Genomic DNA, 22,357 nt, shown 5'->3' on the forward strand with positions numbered 1-22,357 from the left:
TATGTTGTGTTTTGTTTATTTGGCTTTTGTTTTTTTGACATATTTTCTTTTGGGTTTATCAAAATTCATGGAAATCTTTTTCCAAGTTTGACTTGCGTAAGGGTCCTGTTCGAGACACAAACAATGGGAGTGTTTTTTTTTTTTTTTTTTTTTTTTTTTTTTTCTTCCCATAAATAAATAAACGGGGGTGGGGTATCTCATCAGAACCCAAGTTCCAGCAAGCAACATGCTCTCGTGATGGCTCATCTTACGTAAAAGCTTTCTCGACCTGTCTACAGATGTCCCCTGGGTTGTGGTTCCGACTGTGGAGTGCATTAGATCCACTTTACTGGGATCTCTCAGAAGCTGTTAAACCTGCCCTTACACCAGTAAAAACTGGGTCAGTGCAGCTCTGAGTCTGCCCACATAAGCCTTTAGTGATTGCATAATACCCATCACATTCAGTGAAAATTAAAGCAAAAAGCTGATTAAATCTACATGAGCTAACACTTGCATCTTTGCTACAATGGGTCCATTTCCGCTCCAGCTGTAAGGAGAAATGCTATGTTGACATTGCATAACCATGACTCCTCGGTTCATAAGGCATCTGACTCATCAGATGCTGTAATCCCCACATCAGTGTAGGGATGCTAGATTAAATGAGTGGGCAAGCATTGGTTTGAGCATGAGTGCACACCAGTTTTTTAAAGAACACTGGATGTGACTGCACCCACTTAGCTTATCCCCTTTCTGAAGACTGATGACGTGCACTTTCCCTTTCTGAAAGTGGGTCAGTCTCTGAGAGGTTTGGCAGGCAGGCCGGCAGAGTCCCCAGGTAGATGGGACTGACATCATTATGATGGAGGTCAGATGTGTGATGACAATAGTCTGTCAGTACCTTCTACAGGCCAGTTTAGCATCAGACTGTGTTTTGATACTGGAATCTTCATGCATGCTGACGCTTGACTCTAATGCTTAAATGATTGATCATGAAAAGAAATGCTTTACAACATGGTAACCATCCTACATTAGCCTATTAGCCACATTGCTAACATTTATGGCCTTGAGAAAGTACGATGATACAATAAATTCTCCACTTCTTTATTTCAATAGCTGGGCCCACGTCCTCATTTTAGGTTTGACAGCGTTTTAGTAGGTAAAAATGAATGCTTTGACATGAATTGAGCTGTGTTTTGGGGAAGGCCTCGAAGGGGACTGGCAACAGCTCCCAGGCCTGGCAGATCTCCATGCACTAAATAGAAGTGAAGAAATTAAAGAATTGAGAACAAGGAGGGTGGGGCACGTAAACGAGAATGAACAGCTTGCAGAACTGGGGGAACCTATATAGATGACAACCAGAACGAGTGTTTGGAGGCGTGGTCCTGCTCCTGAAATTCCGATACATAATCTCCAACTAAGTGCAATCGTTAACACAATCTTTAAGTTTGTGTCACTCCATCAAGGTTTTGTCGCATTTTCTCCCCTTATTCACTTCTGTAGTTTGCAGCATTTTTCATGAGGCTGGTTTGCAGGTAGGAGATTAAAAATTAGAAAGTTCTAGGTCAATTTTATTTTAACATGATGATGTCAAGGGAAGAGTCTATACATATTTCTGTTTTGCGGGAATGTAATGGCAATTCCACCAATAGCTTGACAAATTTCAATAAAAATCAGAGTGAGATATTGGTAAGGTTCATCCTCTGGGGACCATCACTGATGGTAACATTTTACAGAGCTCCTTCCAATAGAGTGAGATTTCACTGTAGAAACAAGTTGTTTGCCAAGTGGCCGACACCTAAAAAACACTCATAGACAGTGAAAAAGCCTGAACCTAAAGGTTGTATTCATGAAAAATTATTACCTTTCCCACAATGGTTGCTGGAGTTATTTTACTATTTACATATCAGGCGTAGCCAGATTGTCTTCAGTTGAAGGTATGAATCAAAATTTATTAAAAACCTGTGTAGGTCTAATACAGCAAAGATACAATTTGTCAACTCTGGACTCATTACTTTATATTAGTCCTATGTTGTGCTCAACCACTGCTATTTTTACCATTAAGCATGTGTGAAAACAGGATTTTAATGATTAATTTCTGAAAAAAAGAAATCACGACGTGCAAAATTTAAAAAGGAAAACATGACATGCAGCCTTTCTCAGTGAAAATAACGGGGAAAGGGCATTTCCAAAGAAAATAAATCCACACCTGCTTTTAATTTCATTCTTGAATCTATTCATGCTCTAATTATTTTCATATTCATTTTATCATTGAAATTTTAACAGAAATTTTGTCAGTAAATCATTGAATAATATTAACCCAGATATGTCTTCTTTGACTTGCTTTGCACCATTTATCACAAGTCATGGATGAACACATGCTGTATCTGCACTTGCCAATGTTTCCATGACAACACTGACTGGGAATTTCATTACAATGATGCATAACAAGATGCTCAGTCAGAAGCACTTACTTAAAATGATGTGCTAGGAAACGTTTATCCATCAGCCCATTATTTGCCAAGATTACTGTATGAGTGTCCATTGTGATGATGACCCATGTTTTTTAAGTACTGGGTCTCTGCAGACAATTCATCAACTATTTAACAGCAGAGCAAGATTTCCTCCCCCAAGATAAAAGGGGAAAAAAAAAGACGCATCGATCACTGGAAATTCTCCTTCAATATTAAGGGCTGACAAAAATGAGTGAATGGCAGAGAGATGCAGTGAGATTACCATGGGAACCCACAGCTAACATCTGCATTGGCTACGTTCTAGTCTACCATCATGTATCCACACGCACTTTGAAAATTTCCAGCCTTCATTTTAATGCAGATTTCCAGCGAAATAAGGGCCATACAGCACAGGGAGATAATGTGAAATATAAAAGTATCATTCATTAAAAAAAACAAAAGAAAAGAAACAACGAACAGATCAGTTGTCAGACAAAGACATAAATATATATATAAAAAAAAAAATCAAGCAAACCAAGGGATTTCACTGGTATTCAATGATGCATAAAATAAATTAGACGTCCTTGCCTTTTGAGGTTGTAAAAATTACAAAAAAAGAGAGAGAAATGTACTCCCTGTGTATGTTTCAACAGGTAGCACAAGTACCGGTTTATTTACAAATGTTCCAGGAAAATCCAAAATGGAAGATTTTCCAACAGATTTAATCATAATCTCAGAAAGCCACTTCTGACCTTTAACCTAAAATGATCTGGATGGTATAAACAAAATCTCCCTTAAATCTCCCTTAAAGACCAAAATGACCCTGCCACATGAAAAGTGAGAATACCCGCTGCCCTCAACATTGCCATGTTTTATGCCGCTGCAGCTGGAAAACACACTAAAATGCTGCTGGTGGAAAAAAGGAGGAGGAGGACAATCTGCTAACATGTGAGTAGTGTACAGTAAGAATCCTGGTAGGTTTGGTGACTTTAAAGACAGAGCTAGCATCTTTGCCCCTCCCCCACCCCCAATTCCTGTTGCTCAAAAGTGAGCCTCTTTAAAATGTTATGAGAGCTTGACGGCAATTTTCTGCTCCTTCTTCATCATTCTCTGAGCTTCTTTCTCCATCTTTTTCCTCTGCTGCTCCATGAAGCGCTTCTCTCTCTCAGCCATCTTCTGTTGTCTGTTTAAAAAAACAAAAACAAAAAAACAAAACACAAAATTATAGTATATAAAAAAATAGGTGACAGGAAGTGATGTCACACCAAAGCATGTCACCAAAAGCTAGGTCAGCTGAGAATGGGGGAAAACAAAACCCTGCTTTTTGTGCCACTGCTGACAAAGTATTATCAAACACTGTCATCTGGTGGCCATGAAATGAACATACACATTTAGAAAAGTGATGACTGCAAGAAGAAATATAATGGGCCCATTATTCTTGCTGTATTGATGTTGTGTGCAAACAGTGATGTCGCCACAGTTCGGTATCATTTTATACCAGCACTGAGGGTGCGAGTACCGGCTGGCGTATTCTACTCAATGATAGGTCATCACTCAGACAAAGAGAAGTCAAAACCAGAAGCAAAGAAGTAGTTTTTTTTTGTTTGGGGTTTCCCACAAAGTCATCTGTATCTGTATAATCTGTGAATACCTGAACATCTGTAGTGATCATCAAATAGCAGTACAAAAACAAAAAACTAACTAACAACAATAACCCCCTGCCCCTCCCAAAAGAACAAAACAAAAAAAAACAACATTGTACGCTCGTGTTCTAACTACAAAGACGTGAGGTGCACAAACAACCGAAATGCCAAAGTGCAGCTTTCGGCAGCGGATGTGAGACCACTGTTGACGTGCAGTGCCGTTCACGAGGACAAGAGACGGCGAGCATAATGGGCTCACGAGACTTCTTTGAGTTGTGTGAGATAAAAACAAATTAATTAAAATACTTTTATAGAGCTAAGTTGTTGTGCAGATAGAATAATTCAAGTTTTTTTTTTTTGTTTTTTTAATCTGAACACCATCTATTAGAGCAGGGGTGTCAAACTTATATGAGCTGTGGGCCACTGCTGGCACTGTCATCTCATTGGCAATCCACTTTAGTGTTCAAGTAGTACAAAAAACCCCAAACAAACAAGAAAACACCCAAAAATATTTCTGAAAATACAGTGGGGTTTTTTTTTTTCTCCTTTTAATATATTGTATAACAAGACAAAATTGCAAACGTGAACGCAATTCTTTTTCCTCATTCTTAACTAACTGAAGCCATTCATTGAACTACCACATAATGGTACTCTGGTACTCTCTTTCTGGCCACACACGTGAAAGGTCTTCTGCTATAATTTTATTCATATTTAACAAAATAAAAATGCAGGCATAAGTGTACACATTAGTTTTTGACTGCTAGCGAAAATTTTTCTCTTTACAAATAACTCTCTTACTGAACTAACATATGTTTGTACTCTCTGCCCATATTGCCTTCATATTAGATAATTTTCTGCTTATAAAAGAACTTATTTTAACATTGCACTCAGCAACAAACAAATCCTCCCCAACAAAAAAAGTAACTTCAAGGACCAAACTGTATTATATTTCTAAGTCAATATAAGGGCCGCAAGCACCGGTGACGTGTGCCGCAAGTGGTCCCCGGGCCGCGAGTCTGAGACCCCTGTAATAGAGGATAAGCTAAAGGAAACTAGAGGAACTAAATATGAATTAACTGCTAATAACCAGCTATGTTAACAATCTATGTTTTTTTTACACCAAGATTAAGAAATTCTGTTGTAAGACTGGAAGCAAAGATTTCTTATTTTTCAGTTTAGACACCTCTGTCCTCACTGGTAGGAGGTGTGAGGAAGAGATGCAAGGTACCCATGTGTTTGCATAATAAAAGGTTTGATCACTCTCTTGTTTTACATAATTTCCCCCTAGTCTGCAAAAAATTACAATTAAATATAAAAAAAATAAAATAAAAAACAGCATTTCACAGGAGGCATCTACTTGGGGTCATTTAGATGACAGCTAAGAAATCCAACTATAACCTGGTGTGCATTAACACAAGGATTGTGAATAATAATCTTTTACAACTGTGTTGTGTTGTAAAAAATGTTTTTCTGTGTAAATACAGACAGATTGTTGTATGCGGCGATGAAACCTGTTGTTGTGCATTCCTCAGTCTTTACGGCAATCAAATCTGGGTTCAATGACAATGTGTTGGAATTGTATCTTAACATGGTTAATAACATAAAAAACACTCCTTGTTCCTGTTGTTGTGTAATAACTGGTTAGTTAAGGTAGCAAACTGGTATTTGCTGTACATAGAAGCAAATGAACTCTTGACCCATTTACCTGAGCACCTCCTCTGCCTCCCAGGCAGCATCAGACTCATCCTCCCAGGCATTTGTGTCCTCCTGCCAGGTGTCCATTTCACCCAGTTCAGCCTGTGGAAATTGACAGTTTGCAGTCTTATATACAGAGATAACACTATGATAACATTTTTAGTCGGGAGCCTTTGATGTCTAATACATCATAAACGTCAGTTCACACAAGAGTGTTGCAAACTGCATCAAAATTTACTGAACCAGTGGAATAAGAGAAGGGGATTGGTGCATTCTTTTGAAGGCTTACTGAGTCATTCTGACATTTGGGTGTTCTAAGATTCAAGTCCTGCAGCTTTAATAATTTTTTTCACAAGCCTATTTACTGATAAAACAAGTTTTGCTTTCCTTTGATGGCCAACAACTTCTCCTGCATAATTATAAAATTATTAGCATACAGAGTGTAAAACATAAACAGTCTTCCAACAATAGTGTAACTTACTGAGGGGGGAATGAAAGTCATCATATCCTGAGAGGCTGCCAACCTGCTGGAGAAGCCTGCTGAGCCATCAGGCACCAGATAGTTCAAAGGTTCCCTTTTCTTCAACACAATCTTCAATATGAAAACCAGAAAAAAAGAAGAGGAGCTTAGAGTCAAAGTAAAAGGAGTTAATGTTGAATCGCTACTCAACTATTAATAGGAAGGACAAGCTGAGAATGGGAGATTTTCAAGCAATCACACTGTTACACTACAAAAATTGTATGTCTAGAAATGACAAACCCAACATTTTAAAAGCACTTTACTTCTGCACTCAAACAACTTCTAATCAGTGGCTGCAGGAATTATCAGGCTATGTATCAAAAGAAGACGTTTCAATCAAAAGCCATGGGTTTGGATCACAAGAAACATTTAATCGCATTCAAAGCATTAATAGCAAAACCTTTACTCTTTACTGTATCTGGATGCCTACAGAATATTTATGTCATGCTTCTTGGTTTAGACACCAGTTAAGAATTTGCTAAAAATAAACAAATAGATTTGCTAAAAACAAACAAATAGAGTTATATATTAGATGCCATTTCTTGTTATTACAGGAAATCAAAGCTAAAGTTTTAATATTGCAATGGAATACATAAATGAAACTCTGCACTGCGTGTCTCTTGTTCTACATCTGCCCATTTCTAAACTGAGTAAAAAACAAAGACTAAGATCGACACTGTTTGTGCAAATTACTTCTAGATGCTACTCTTAAGTTTCTAATAGAATATACATTTTATTAACAGCCCCTCGTAAGTAGCCTGACACCAGCTACAGTTATAATATTATTCTTAGAATTTTCTGTTGCATGGATCCATTTAAAACAGTTGGAAAACAAATAGTAGCCTTTCCCTTTGAAGCGGCAACTTTTTTCCACATCTTCATTGTATTTTGTATCATGTTTGCTTAAGTCAAACACAATAGTCAGGGCTTCTTTTTTTTTTGCTATTACAGTTTTTCCTCATTTACAAAAATAACCGCTTTTCCATCTCTGACATTGTAATGACACCTACGACTCTTCAGTTAAAAAAGAAAAAAAGCCAACCACATAAACAAACTATAAATTCCATGACATAGAGTGGCCCTATTACACTTCACCTTATTTTCTGTCATATTTACACTGGTATAATTGTGTATACTCAGCAAACATTGTCAAAGTTCACCACAATTAAGGAGCTGAGCCTCACAGGTGAAGTTTACTTAATAAAAGACAAATTTAAAGGGGTTATACACTTTCATAGACACGGCACAAACTGCAAACGATGCGTCGACTATTAAATTAGTCATCGACGATTTTGATAGTCGACATAATCGTGACAGCCCTATTTGACTTGTTGCAGACATACCTTCTGTGTTTTCCTGATGGTGGGAGCCATGTCTTTGAAGTAGTCCGGCTCTTCATCTACATCGTTGGGTGGAGGGGAGACATTGCCGTTGCCACCTTCAATCTTAATACTTGTAGGAGCCTCTTCATCCCAAGAGCTCCATTCCTCAATCTCTGGCTGTGCAGACAAAAATAAACTAATAAAAACACAATAGTGCCTGAAAGTTATTTGTTTATGAAAACAAGAAAATTGTGTCTCCTGTATGGCAGCCTCTTCTCAAAGCAGCTGCTGATGACTGCTGCAGTACATGCCTGTTTTGGTACAGATGATGAAAAATCCACTGTTGTTGGGAGAGTTATTTGATCACCACTGAGTTTGCGGCCCCTTCCAGTCCTGTGTTACACAATGAAATTAAACTCTCCATTATTATAAAAAGCAGAAACTGCACATTACTGAACACCACAATCAAATGTCTTTACTGTGCATTGTGACAACCTTGCATCCAGCACATGCACAAAAAAGGATCTCTAGTTGTGGAGCTGATGCATGCAAAAATCGTGGTAAATGCTGTGAGTTGCTGTGAGTTTCATAAAGCTAGAACAATATTTTTTAAATCCATATCTCCTATTTTATTTTCAAAAATATCGTAGTAGTGTAAAGATAAATGTCTCATACATGCTGTAATGGACAATGCATTTGTGCTTACCTGCATATTAACCTTTTAAAGAAAGAAAGAAAGCTGGCTAGGCATGTGCAGATCTTAAACAGACGGAACTGAGAGATGGCCATGATGAAATTGAGCTGGTGGGAAAGAAAAGGAAAGATTTCTGCATCTGATTTTGCAAGTACGGACATGACTTGTATGCTCCACTTGCAGCAAAGCAGACGAATATTTACACAGGACTGCGCGAAAACAAAATCTGTAAGCGTTTATAAACGCTTAATCTCGAGAGCCGTGCCACGAGCACCTCACTGAAATACGAACCCGTATTTATTCACCATAGAATAAGACCGAGCTTAAGGCTAACGTTAACAATGCAAGTTCTTTACTCATGAAAACAACCGAGCTGTACCTACTAATAAAATATGCGTCTCTACAATCATAAAAAAGATACAAACTCACCTTATAAGATGCCAATAGACCGTATGAAAGGCAACTGCTTCCTTCTTGTGTGGCAGAAGAGACAAGTTCATTTATTTGCTAACCTCTGCTTGCTAGCTTAGCCCACAGGAAAACATATTTCTGAACCCTTTTAAACTATTCCTACGACGACACATTGGCGGTGACAGTTTAATTCACTGTTATGTCAAAACAATGGAGGTATCAGCTCCGCAACCCAGTTTTGTTTCATGACAAAAGTCCTAAATTTGTGTCGTCTCTCGTCTCTGTCCCATGGCTACCATCTTTGAACTGGGAGGAGCAGAAACACAGGAAGCGTGATTGTGCTGTATTCAAGTGCTGTTGGGAAAAAAAAGGGAGAGTATGTAATACAGGAGAGAATGGAGAAGACATGCACTGTATGGCTTTATGGCGAAGAACGTGCACTACAGATTTTATGCTGGCTTTGAGAGTGTTGATGGTCACATATAGAGAAGGTCAGTGTCTTTGTGGACCTACAGAAAGCATATACAGCATCATAGGGTGCCAAGAGAGGAACTGTGGTATTGCATGAGGAAGTCAAAAGTGGTAGACAAGTATTTGAGGGTGATACAGGACACGTATGAGGACAGCGAGATTACATCAGACATCGGCTCTGAGCCCCTTCTTGAAAAATATTTGCATATTTCAATTTATACACGTTCAAAATACAAACTAGAAGTAATTATAAAAATTACAACGCGCTGGTAAATATCTATAGATACTTCTCAAAAACGTTTAGAGAGACACGCCTCTCCCTTATATTTATCCTTTAATATTGTCGTCTTGCTTGTTTGTAAACTGAACGCATCGTGACGTCATCACAAAGTACCCAATCAATACACAACGCCAACGGAAGTGGCATATTTGAAATCTGGCAGTTGAAGTCGAGCCTTTTTCCCCGTGTATTGTGCTGTAATTCCCGTCGCAAGAGACTTTTTTGTGGCAGGCCTAAACACGGTGAGATGGTCGTCGCTTTACTGCACTTTAACGTCATGTTTTTAAAAATGTTCTAATGCGTGTTTAACTTCCCTTGAGTGCGCGAGTCTTCGGCACAGTGGGGAGATTTGATGAGCAAGTTATCTTGAGCAAAATTGCTACATGCTACCTAGCCGGAAAATGAGCTAGCCCCGATTGTAAACACGAAGCTATCCAGGTTTATAAGGAAAGCATTTGTTCAGTAACTTGTCTTCAACTTGTTATCTAGGTTATTTCTTGCTGCTCACCAAGTCGGCATATAGTACCTTCTAGGTATTCCTCATCTTAGAATGAGAAATCACACAAAACTGGTAACTTAATGTTAATTAAATACTGAGAATTGTCTCAGTGTTGGTTACTCCTTTAACAACAGCTCTGGATATTTTTTTTTAAATGTCTGCAGTCCTAGCTCCCCATTATTAATAACTGTTAATAAACGCGTCATATTAACATTAAATTGCATTTTCTGTGCTGGATTTTGTGTTCTTGTTATTCAAGCAAAATGCTTATATTCATTTGGGCTCATTTGTTATTTGTGTTGACTGAACTCATCATTTCAGATGGAGGAAGAGGAGCACACAGACAGAAAGCAGAAACTTGCCATGCTTTATCAAAAGCTTAACAAAATTAAAAAGTATCTCAATGAAGGTAACAAAGGATTAACAAGTAGTCATGTATGCCAGATGTCTGCATTGCCGTGCATAACTGTGACACTTTGTGCTTGTTACAGATGACACAGACAATATTAACCAGGTCATTGGCTCAAACTCACCCGAATCATGCCTTTCATATTTGATGGACTTGGAGAAAAAAGGAGACCCTCACTTGGATAGTAATCACCTCACCAGGCTCATTGACTTTTATACCAGGGTGTTCTCCAATATGCCACTGGGAAAACACTGTCACAATGAGAGCTACGCAAGGATGTTGGTCAGATTTGCAGAGCTGAAAGCGTGAGTAGAAATCCTGTTCTTGGTTTAATTATATTTTCATCTGTGCATTCACTGGGTTTATTTATTTATTTATTTTTTTTCTATTAGAATTCAAGATGTCAGTGAGGCAGAGGCTAACTTCAACGTGGCAAGGTCCCACAGCCAGAATTTTGCATTTGTCCACATTGCACATGCACAGTTTGAGATTTCTCAAGGTAGAAATGTGATGTTTGTCCTTCAGAACATGTGGCAGTTCTCAAGAAATGCTATGTAGAATATTTAATTTAATCTCTAACACTTTACCAGGCAACGCAAAGAGAGGCATCTACATATTGCAGAATGCTGTTCAGGTGGGTGCCCAACCGAAAGAACAGCTGGAGGCTGCTTTGCGAAGAATTCAGAATGGAAAAGCACAACTATGGAGTTCAGAGGATAAGGAAAATTTACCAGGTGAGCATTCATGTTTATCTTGTGTCATTATATACATGTTGCTGTTTGACTTGACTATCCAGCAGTAGAAAGTCACAATAGAGCTCAAATGTAATAATGCCCTTTTCCCAATCATGCTTTTCTCTTCTAAATATTTTGTGTTTTCTTTCTGTCAGTACCAAACAGTAATGCACAGGACTCTGTCAAAAAAGGCTCAGAGTTACAAAAAGTAAGCAGAACGTCAGATGGGACAGGTGACTTGCAGCTCTCAAGTATTTTTAGTTCAGGGTAAGAATAAAGTGGTTCTCAACCTCCCAGAAGGCTTTTTCTAAGGGGGAACATCTGACATTTTTTGTTCTCTGTCCTTCAGGAGGGACTCCCTTGGTGGAGCACCAGATGACCAACTACCAGGCTGGAGGACAGGATCTCAGCGCAAGAGAGCAGTTGGAATGGTCTGTGGGGTTTGTTTGTTTTTTTTCACTTGAAACTGTTCCGTGTTACCCATTACCAAAAGGTCTTTGAGGATCCCAAGTTCTGCTCTTACATTTTTGCTTTGTAGCCAGCAAGAGTTCCCATAGTACCTTTCTCTATCCCAGAAAAGGATGATGATGACTACAATAATAGCAGGGTCTCCAAAGGAAGCGATGCATCAATCCCCACAAGTTTGTCCAGGTATGTTTATGTTTATTTATTTTGGTTAAAATGTAGTGAATGTAGGCAGGGGGTGGGGTGATCTGAGAAATACAATTGAAATATATGTAATTAAGTGAATTTACTTTGCGTGTAATGTCCTGCAGTGTCAATGAAACCTATATCAGAGTTTTTGTTCATGCTTAATTTGTGTCACTGTCTTAGGCAAACATCTGGTTCAAATATGAACCCAATATTTGGGCTGTCCTCCTCAAAGAACAGTGCTGTGGATCGGGATATAGTGTGTGTTCAAGTGAGTACAAATAACCGTATTTATACCTCTCAAATTCCACACTTGGTGGCTTTCGTTTCTAATGATCTGTTGTGTGAAGAACCTTAGCTTGAGCCAAAGAAAGAAACGTTGAATCGTGTGTGTGTGTGTGTGTGTGTGTGTGTGTGTGTGTGTGTGTGTGTGTGTGTGTGTGTGTGTGTCGTGTTCTCAGCAACCAGCTCTTAGTCCAGAGAAATCCACCTGGGAGGACCAGGCAGCCATAGACTCAACCACAACTCTCCTTCACACATGTTACACAAAGAACGCCTCAAGAATGGAAGGTACTACACTACATATTTCCATGTGGAATCTTATTTTCTATAGTTGTGAGAATGAAAGACACTGTGTCCCCTTCTCTGTTTTCATGACTGTTTTCCTTTCTAGCAGATGTAACTTACAATTTCGATCAGGTCGTCAATTCCAACTCTCCTGAGTCATGTTGGGCATACCTGACTAACCTGGAGAAGAGAGGGAACCCTCACACAGACATCAACCTTCTGAATAAGCTCAAGGACTGTTACTCTAAAGTCTTCTTCAAGCTGCCAGTCAGACAATACAGCAAAAATGCCACCTACGCCAGAATACTAGTCCGATATGCAGAACTAAAAGGGTGAGTGCCCCATCATATCATTCACAATAATACCAATATAAATTTTTATAAAAGTGTTAAATCATGATATCAATGATTCGTTGGAGCCATGCGTTTATGTTTCTCAGTGCGCAAAACAATGAGACAAAGCCAGGCATGTCTCAGCCACATGCCGGCCTCCTAATTTAACAGCTTTCAACAAAGCACAGTACTCTGCTAAATTTCTGCTAAAGGTGGGAACAAGATTTTTAGATTTGAATCTTATTATGTGGCTCCTAAAGAGTTGCAAGGTTGTTATTTTTTTTATGTTAAATTAAAAATTGTTAAGTTATACTTTTACTTGGAGTTCCAAGGAATACACTACCTGGGCTGCTTTTGCACTTACATTTGACTTATCCTCTGGATATACTGCTGTCGTTATGGTTGCATTGGTACTGCTAGCACCTTGTGGCAATAAATTCACACTTTGAATTAGGTTGTCACTGGAAAAACAAAGATGGAAAATGCAATGCATTTTGTTTTAACTAATAAATCTTCTGCCTGCAAGCTGCAATCACTGATAAAACATTTTTTCTATGATATAATTTATGTCTTTATTGCAAATTTCCTTGAAATGTTGTGAAATGATCGGTGGTCACCTGAAATGGTTTTCCAACAGTCTTGAAGGAGTTCCCAGAGATGCTGAACATGTGTTGGCCCTTTTGCCTTCAGTCTGCGGTCCATTTCATCCCAAACCATCTTAATTGGTTTAGATCAGCTGGTCCTACCAAATGTAAACCAGATGGGATGGGATGTTGCTGCAGGCTGCTGTGGTAGCCAAGTTGGTTCAGTGTGCCTTCATTTTGGAGTAAATCCCCAACAGTGTCACCAGCAAAGCACCCACACACCATCACACCACCTCCTCCGTACTTCACGATGGGAACCATGCATGTGGAGACGATCTGTTCACCTTTTCTGCGTCACCCAAAGATGGAACCAAAGATCTCGAATTTGGATCTCAAATTTGGACTCACCAGACCAAGCACAGATTTCCACTAGTCTAATGTCCATTCCCTATGTTTCTTGGCCCAAACGAATCTCTTCTGCTTGTTGCTTTTCTTAGTAGCTGTTTGACCCTAAAGGCCTGATTCAGTCTTGCCTGAACAGTTGACGTAGAAATGTGTCTAGTAGAACTCTATGTGGCATTTATCTGCTCTAATCTGTTGTGCTGTTAACTTGTGGTTTCTGAGGCTAGTGACTCGAATGACTTTATCCTCAGCAGCAGAGGTGAATCTTGGTCTTCCTTTCCTGGGGCGGTCCTTGTGTGAGCCAGTTTCATCACAGCGCTTGATAGTTTTTGCGACTGTACTTGGGGACACAGTCAAAGTTTTAGCAATTTTCCGGACTGACTGACCTTCAGTTCTTAAAGTAATGATGGACTGTCATTTCTCTTTACTTAGCTGATTGGTTCTTGCCATAATATGAATTCTAACAGTTGTCAAATAGAGCTGTCAGCTGTGTACCAACCTGATTTCTGCACAGCACAACAGATGGTCCCAACCCCATTAAGAGGGCAAGAAATTACACAGTGAAACACTGACAAGGCACAACTGTGAAGTGAAAACCATTTCAGGTGACTACATCATGAAACCCACTGACAGAAGACCAAGGTTTTGCAGTGCTGTCAACTGTCCACATAGCCTTTCAGTCCCACCAAAAAAAGCATTGGCACAACCAAATGATAGCTATCAGTACTGCTCCTTAAGTGTATCATTGTTTCCTTTTTCTTCTGGAGGATCGAGGATCCAGATGAAGCACAGGACCACTTCATAGTTGCAAGATCCAACTGCAAAGCCTTTGCCTTTGTCCACATAGCACATGCCCAGTTTGAGGTCTCTCAAGGTATGTAATTTTCTGGAACCACATTCTCAAAACAAAAAGCTGAAAATAAGGAGCAACTCATACAAATAAGGACATTGTTTTGCACAACTTCAAGACTCCTCCTTGAAGAATTTAAATTTAAAGGTGGCACCACTTTAGAAAAATAATAGGTAGTCCAGAGCGGCAATGTACTGCTGTAAAAGCAACTAATTAAGTCGGTGCTTTAGAAAAACAGTATTGCCATGACTGAAGCCAGTTGCAGTAGTGTAACTTTTTTACAGAAAGATCATTGTAATCAGTAATCACAATGTCTTTAATAAATGTCTATCTCAGTGTAATCTGTTACAATAAGGTCCCATATACACCTGGAAGGAACATCATTTTTGTCTAGATCTGATCGATGGATCACTATGTCTGCATAGTTTATTCAAAATGCATGCCAAACATTTGCTAGCGAGTGAAAAGTTTTGTCTGTATTTTGTGTTGTTTAGCCATAAGAATGTCTACTAATCAATCAATCGTTCATTAAAACATAATTGAAGTGCCATTTATTTATGCCCCTACTATCCTCTTTTTAGGTAATGTCAACAAAGCAACTTCAATTCTGCACAAAGCCCACACTTTAAATGCGAAGCCAGCCGAGCTCCTGGACATGGCCATACATAACCTTAAAGCTGGAGAGAAACGGCTACTGCCCACCAGTGAGGAGGAACCTCCCACAGGTAGAGATTTAAGTCAGTTCATTGTATGGGTCAAAACTTGAACATGCTTTTAAATTTAAATTAAATTTAAATACATTGTTATTTTTTAAATGCATTATATATTTTCCAAATTTCTTTTAGATTTGCTAGCAAGTGCTCCCGTAATGTCTGCATGTGGTGGAATCCAGGAAGTACAGCTTCCTGCTCGGGTCCCTGTCAGACGTTCAGTAGAGCAGCCTAAACCTGCGAGCAGGGAGCCTTTATCGGAGTGGAAGATCCCAACTTCCATCAACTGGCATGTTTCTCCTGAGGTCTGATGGCCCTTTTTAAATCTACTGCTAAATTTTTAGATACACAGATTTTAGCTTGTTTTTTCTACATGCAAGCTGGTGTTAGCTTATGTCTTCCCTGTGAAATATCCAAAGACTTGGTGGGTGTTTATTATCTTCATTCAGAACATGTATGTAAACATTTATTTTGGTTATGTCTCAAAACCTTAAACGTTTTTTTGTTGTTGGGTCCCCCCCCCCCATAAGGTTAAACAGACAACGCCCCCTGAACCTAGACCCATTCCTCGTCTGGCAGAGTCTTTCCTTACGCCATCCCTCCAACTTCCATCCAAAGTTAACTCACAAACAGTCTGCGAAACACCTAACAGCAATAGATATCCAGCTGCTAACAGGTAATACTCTGACTTGGGTATTTGTGAAATCTCTCTTTAAATATGCAGCATAAGCAAAAGTGTTTTTTCATATCTGTAATTCTGCTCTTTAGTTTCCACTGGGAACGGTATTTAAATATATGCTTTATTGTAGGGTTCTAAAAAGTTGCGCTTAATGTCAATTCTACTTCAAATCAATAAGCTAATACATTTGTATTCTAGAATATTTCTATTGAAATAAAATGTCACACTCTGCATGCCTGTATTTGTCTCCTCTCAGCTTCATTACTCCTTTTGTTAAGAGAGGCCCTGAAGTGTCTTCCTCTGCAGCAGCGGCACACAGAGCTGGGCCTGCTCAGCAGCCATGCACACCTCTAAATGAAACACTGTGTGCCCAGACACCACAGGTATATGTTCATGCCCTCCTTTTGGTTTTGTCTTATACATAAAAAAAAAAACATGCTGTGGAGGTTTTTTGTTGTTGTTGTTGTTTGTTTGTTTTTAAATAAAGATTTTAGATGTGTGTGGGGAAAAGCACTTGATAGTATAAACATTTTTTTCCAGCTTGACTGAACAGTAAACAGTCACTTGAATGCCAAGTAGACAGAGTTCAGTCAGTCCAGTCAGTTGGAAATATCAGCAGTAATTTAAATACTACTCTCAACTTTAATGAGAAAATGTATCTTTGTTTGGATCTCATTTTAGGCTTCCCTCAGTGCGTTGTCCAATGAATCCATTACGATTAAGGGGAAGCAGTTCTTCATTCTGAAGATGATTGGACGCGGGGGATCGAGTAAGGTAACAACAGTGTTAAGGAGTTCCCATAATGCCAAAAACATTTCACCACAGTCTGACAGTCCAGTCGGCCTCTAATCTTGTATTTTAAACAACTGCTTGTTTTCCCCCTCCAGGTCTACCAGGTGCTCGATCATAAAAAGCAGCTGTATGCAGTGAAATATGTGAACCTCGAGGAGGCCGATGCCCAGACTATAGAGAGTTACAAAAATGAAATTGAACATCTGAACCACCTGCAGCAGTACAGCGACCAGATTATAAAGCTCTATGACTAGTGAGTGCACAGCCTATCCAGAAATTATTTTTTAAATTAGGCAGCCTTTTTTCTATTGTTTACCTGAAGTATACATCTCTGCCTCAATAAATGTCCTGATGGTTGTGTTTTATGTGGGTTGTGTTTGTTTCTTTCAGTGAAATAACCAACAGCTACATCTACATGCTGATGGAGTGTGGAAACTTGGATCTGAACACTTGGTTGCGAAACCGCAAAACTGTGAACCCTCTAGAGAGGAAGTTCTACTGGAAGAACATGCTGGAGGCCGTCCACACCATACACAAACACGGTTCATTTTTCTTGTGCCTCTCACTATCAGTTGACTACCACTTTCAGTGTTGTTCAAATGTCATAAATGTCATAGTCACTGATGGTCACTTCTAACCACTGCATGTGTGTTCTGTATAGGAATTATCCACAGCGACTTGAAACCTGCTAACTTCGTCATAGTGAATGCTTCGCTGAAACTAATCGACTTTGGCATTGCAAACAGAATCCAACCAGATGTAACGAGCATCGTGAAGGATTCACAAGTAAGTCATACTAATTAATACACTGAACCTCTCGTGTGTCATGTCAGCTTGGGTCCCAAGCAATCAAACTACAAAGGAATGAAATTGCTGGAAAACAATCTGGTGGACTCTAGAGGGGTGATGATATCTGTGCTAGACTGTCCAGTATAGCCTGATAGTCAGACATTTTCTGGTTAGCATGGTCAATGTCTGCATACTTCCAGTCCCAGGCTACAAATGGTATCTGTTCCAGAGTCTTTCAGATAAGATAGATGGAGGGCCCACGGTCATTTCTTCCAATAGACCAGCAGATGTTTTGACATCGCAGGAAAAAGCACAGATGAATTAATAACACAGATGTATGAATGAGTGCATTCCACTAAGGTGCGGCCCAGATGCTTGTTGGCCTGTGATCATGGCCTACTGGGAAAGTTAAAGCAACAGAGCCATTGTTAAAGAAATTTATTTCACCTTTGTTTTTTGGTTTTTTGGAGGGTTTTTTTCTTCTTCTTCTTTTGCTTTAATAAATCAAAATGTCTGCAGGGGTGGTGTCCTAAGTATATTGTAGCATCTTTGAAACGACCTGCTGAAGTTCAAAAAACAGAATGGTCTTTAAAGGAAAGAGAGAGAGAATATCTAGCGAGCGGCTTTTCGCTGGGTAAAAATGCCAATCAGAGGAAGGCTGAAGCAGAGCTAAAACGGCAACTCTTCAGACACTGGGATTGCACCGTAGAAGATACAGAAAAATGATTTTGAACTTCGAACCATGCAAAGAAACTCTAAATGAGCATACTGTGAGGGACAACAGAAAATGCCAGTTTTCTAATTTAAGTTCTGTTAAATAAGTTGAAGCTGCAGCTCAGCTTAAGGATGTCAGTCAGTTGGGAAAAATGGCTTAACATGCGTAACACGTAATCATTTGTCAACACAGGTAGGAACTCTGAACTATATGCCCCCTGAAGCCATCAAAGACACGTCATCCCAGACAGGAAAAGCACGCTCAAAGGTGTGTTACTTTCGTTTTTACTGATTTGACAGAGTCACTAACCAAACCGAGAATGCAACAGCAGGTAAGACACCTTCTGCTAATTTCGTTCAACAGATCAGCCCCAAAGGTGACGTGTGGTCCCTCGGATGTATCCTGTACTGTATGACTTTCGGGAAGACTCCGTTCCAAAGCATCACCAACCAGATCAGCAAGCTGCACGCCATCATCGATCCCTCCCATAAAATAGAGTTTCCTGACATCTCGGAGAAGGATTTGCTCGATGTGTTGAAGGTGAAACGATGCCATAGATGGGACTTCTGTGTTACAGTTTTACACACATTAAAATGAGAATCTGTGCAATCAATTGTTGATGAGTCTTTATTAGAAGTGTTACTGAGGTCATGTAAAATAAAAATATTCAGCTTTTGTTTTGTTTTTTTCCTTTTACCAGAGATGCTTGGTACGAAACCCCAGAGAGAGAATTTCCATTGCAGAACTGCTGGAGCATCCGTATCTGCAGCTCAAACCACAAGCATCACCTGAACCAGGTACATGTACATCAATCAGTAACAAGTTTGTGTACTAAGAAGATGCCAGGTTAACGTTAGAAATTCACCTGTACTCTGTTCCAGAATATCCTTCTAACAACGATCTTAAGAAGATCCTGACAGACCTCGCAGCCCTCCAGTCTCCAAACAGCATCATTCGAGCTGCTAATGTAAGAATAACTTCCCAAAATTTCTTCTCAGACAAGTTTCTGAAGTGCTAACTTTGCTCTCTCATCGTCACAGAATTTGGCAAGAATGTGCAGCAGTGGCAGGAAGCTGGATGTTGCAGAGTGTGCAAAGTCATCATCTTAACTGCCCTGGAAAATGTGTTGTGGCTGATTTGGTTCTTTTAAACCACTCATAACCACTAAAGTTTCCCTTTTTTGTGAGATAAACAAAGCAATATCTTTGTTTTTCTTGAAACAAAATAGCACATTGTTTCATTTTTACTCATTAGTAAATATAAGCACAAGCCATTTAGCCATCATTAAAACTACTTGTTTAGTATTGTGTGGTTTAAATCACCAAAAGAACCCCCCCAAAAGCTCTGACCTGTAGTCAGAGATGCCAGACATTTGGCAGTGGCTCATTTGGATCCTGTCTGTTGCAGGATGGACTTTCAGTCCCATGGGAATTGACTGGCTTGTTTCAGTGCATCCTGTGAATGCTGTTTCAGATTCTGGGGAGATCAGGAAAAAACTTTGTGTCTGTGTGTTCTTGAACCCTTCCTGAGCAGTTTCAGGGAGTGCTGTTGCCATTACAGGATGTGCTTGGTCTGCAACAGAATTTATGTGGGTAGTACCTTTCAGAAATCCACACGAATGGTAAAATCTCTAAGTGTTACTCACTTAAGTTTGTTTTAATGTTTTGGCTTATCAGTTTGTGCAGTATAGTATAATCCAATAAACATACTGTATTGTACCATAAGAGTTTGTGCTTTGTTTATTTCCATTGACATGTAGGAACTTTTTTTCTTGAACCTGAAGCTTCTTCCTGTGAGGGCCGCAATACTATTGAGTTGTAATACAAATGCTTTACACACAAATCTAGAAATTTTCATACACTAATGTAAAAAGTACTTATACATTTGTACCGTGAGTTGATAAATAAAATATAAAATAATATATGAAATACATATGAATATATAAATGAATTACATCACAGGGAACTGTACGGAAGAGGATTAGGGCCACTGGGGGAAAAAAATCTGAGAAAAAAGTCAGAATTGAATTCTGAGATTAAAGTCAGAATTCTGACTTTTTTCTCAGAATTCAGGAAAAGAAGAAAAAAAAAGACGTGCCCACTTTTTTTTTTCCAGTGGCCCTAATCCTCTTCCGTAGAACTGAAACTCGGCGTCTATTGAATGATTTTAGACACCTGTACGTACTGCGCACACCACCCTCCCTTTTGACCAATCACGATCTCACTCGCTGAGGCTGAGGCAGGAAGAAAAGAAGAGCTCTCACTCCGCCACTATTCCCAGAAATCACAAAGAGCGGGGTCTCTCCTACTCGTATTCTAATGCAGCGGTCCCCAACCTTTTTTGCGCCACGGACCGGTTTATGCCCGACAATATTTTCACGGACCGGCCTTTAATGTGTCGCGGATAAATACAATAAAATACAACTAGTACCGGTAACGAAAAAAAGAAGATTTATTCATAACACACGTGAAAAGATCCAGGAAAACCGAGTAAACGATAAAAACGATAACAAAATAACGCTGAAAACCGATAAAAACCCTGAAAACTATACATTTCACACCTGAGCCTCAACTCTCGCGGCCCGGTACCAAACGACTCACGTACCGGTCCGAGGCCCGGGGGTTGGGGACCGCTGTTCTAATGAGTATAGCAATATTTGTTTTAAACAAGCTGGCATGAAATCTCTCCGCGTCGTTTACTGAAGCTTTTGGGAAAGTCCCGGAAGTTGATCGGGAGCGAAACAATTCCCTCCGCTAGAATTGGGAGCTTGCTCTATTAGACGATCTTTAGTCGTAGGTTCATCTTGCCCTCTCTGTTCACTCATAACAACAGTGATGGCGGCTGCTGCTCGGCTCTTCATTCGAGGTGCAAACTCGAAACTTTCCATCGCTCCCGGCTCTCTGGGGACCACGCTGCTAAAACTGTCGCCGAACTGCAGCTCCCGCACAAAAACACAACGAAGGCATGCGGCACACTTTACCTTTCAGCCTGACCCCGTTCCGTCTCAGTACGGTGAGTGTTTGGCTAACCGGCTAACATGGGGGAGCGGGTCGTGTTGATACCGCTGGAATGTCCTCAGTTCAACCGAGAAATAAGCTGTCACCGTGAATTACACCGTGTATGGTTAAAGGGCGTGAAACAGCTGCACGTGGGGTTTTCTGTTTACTTGTTAAGTCAGAGCAAAAATTTCTGGCACAACTTCACCTACTTCCAAGGTGCATGGAGAGAATGAAAGAATTCACAATGCAGGAACTCCAACACTTAAGGGAAGACTTTAAGTCTTGTGGCCTTCATCAGGGTCTTGTGACATACCGTCATGTTGTTCATCTTCCCGTAAGTGTTGCTGGAGTTCCACCTTCATCTTCCTTTTGTGAAGCTGTTGTGAAGCTGTCCTCATCATGGAAAGGATCCTACAGTATTATCCTCTCCTCTGTTGACGGCAAGGCTCACTAGTTTGTTGTTGGTGGTGTTTTTTTAAATTATTATTATTATCATTATTTTATTCTAGAATAAACCAAAATGGGGATTTGGACATTTTATGTTTAATGCAGTCTCTTTGTTTAGGCCCCCCAAAGGATGCTCTGTTTCACTTACATGAAAAGCTCCTGCATCTTGTGGGTTCATAGCCACAGCGTTCATACGACTTCTTGCAAATGGGTCCAGTCTTTTTACCTGGTTAATGAATGCTGAAATAACAAAGCAATAGCACACACCATTGCAGAAAACAGCCCTTGACTTACTTGTTGCCAGACAAGTGAAAGATTTCTGGTTTGATGCTGGGAGGAGACACTGTCTCTTTTCTCAGGAAGGGCACCTGGTGTAAAACTGAGAAAATAAAACATTCAAAGCTACCTGCTGCTACTAAGGAAGTAACTAAAAATGTATTTAATTTTTCCTTGTAGTGTGATCTAGTCGCAGGCTCTAAGCTGATTGCTTATTCTATAATATACTTTTACTTGATCGAGAATCACAACATGGTACTGAAAATTGTAGGTGGGAGTCACCTGACACCCCACAATACAATATTATCACAATACTTTAATCCGATGTTAATTCAAATTTTTAACATTTTGCAATAAGTTGAGTATTTCAAAGCATAAAGTTCAATTTCACATTGTTTCAACTGCAAATTATGTCCTCAGAGTTAAACTTTTTCAATATCTGTCTTATCCAATAAAA

The 22,357-nt window shown here is 39.6% G+C and overlaps 3 protein-coding genes across 7 annotated transcripts in view; 2 read left to right on the forward strand and 1 right to left on the reverse strand.

Annotated features, from left to right (window-relative positions):
- Nucleotides 1-2,779: 2,779 nt before the first annotated feature.
- Nucleotides 2,780-9,047, reverse strand: ebag9 (estrogen receptor binding site associated antigen 9). Its single transcript, XM_084942862.1, has 7 exons — nucleotides 8,733-9,047; nucleotides 8,316-8,410; nucleotides 7,921-8,002; nucleotides 7,631-7,786; nucleotides 6,249-6,359; nucleotides 5,778-5,869; nucleotides 2,780-3,612 (listed from the first exon to the last, which is right to left on the reverse strand). The coding sequence occupies exons 2-7, from the start codon at nucleotides 8,396-8,398 to the stop codon at nucleotides 3,495-3,497; spliced, it is 642 nt and encodes a 213-aa protein (XP_084798988.1). The 5' UTR covers nucleotides 8,399-8,410; nucleotides 8,733-9,047; the 3' UTR covers nucleotides 2,780-3,494.
- Nucleotides 9,048-9,090: 43 nt separating this feature from the next.
- ttk (ttk protein kinase) lies at nucleotides 9,091-19,902 on the forward strand. Of its 5 annotated transcripts, none has more exons than XM_084942853.1 (25): nucleotides 9,091-9,205; nucleotides 10,286-10,373; nucleotides 10,456-10,678; nucleotides 10,766-10,872; nucleotides 10,964-11,107; nucleotides 11,263-11,374; nucleotides 11,457-11,547; nucleotides 11,646-11,758; nucleotides 11,942-12,029; nucleotides 12,220-12,328; nucleotides 12,432-12,657; nucleotides 14,411-14,517; nucleotides 15,075-15,218; nucleotides 15,339-15,508; nucleotides 15,734-15,879; nucleotides 16,139-16,265; nucleotides 16,564-16,656; nucleotides 16,770-16,927; nucleotides 17,065-17,216; nucleotides 17,336-17,460; nucleotides 18,371-18,445; nucleotides 18,542-18,718; nucleotides 18,879-18,975; nucleotides 19,060-19,145; nucleotides 19,219-19,902. In XM_084942853.1, the coding sequence occupies exons 2-25, from the start codon at nucleotides 10,286-10,288 to the stop codon at nucleotides 19,285-19,287; spliced, it is 3,027 nt and encodes a 1,008-aa protein (XP_084798979.1). In that variant the 5' UTR covers nucleotides 9,091-9,205; the 3' UTR covers nucleotides 19,288-19,902. The 5 variants fall into 5 exon arrangements, with proteins under 5 accessions (XP_084798979.1, XP_084798977.1, XP_084798980.1 ...); XM_084942851.1 differs by lacking the exon at nucleotides 9,091-9,205 and adding an exon at nucleotides 9,609-9,707; XM_084942854.1 differs by lacking the exon at nucleotides 9,091-9,205 and adding an exon at nucleotides 9,609-9,707 and having other exon boundaries at nucleotides 12,435-12,657.
- Nucleotides 19,903-20,955: 1,053 nt separating this feature from the next.
- The window catches only part of bckdhb (branched chain keto acid dehydrogenase E1 subunit beta), a 59,034-nt gene continuing 57,632 nt past the window's right edge, over nucleotides 20,956-22,357 (forward strand). The window contains exon 1 of the mRNA XM_084942922.1: nucleotides 20,956-21,190. Within this exon, the coding sequence (XP_084799048.1) occupies nucleotides 21,013-21,190 (178 nt within the window). The 5' untranslated portion in view covers nucleotides 20,956-21,012. The remainder of the gene's footprint in view (nucleotides 21,191-22,357) is intronic.

Source organism: Perissodus microlepis, chromosome 11 (genome assembly GCF_051167445.1).
Source record: "Perissodus microlepis isolate ML-2025 ecotype Zambia chromosome 11, ASM5116744v1, whole genome shotgun sequence".
Taxonomy (NCBI): Eukaryota; Metazoa; Chordata; class Actinopteri; order Cichliformes; family Cichlidae; genus Perissodus; species Perissodus microlepis.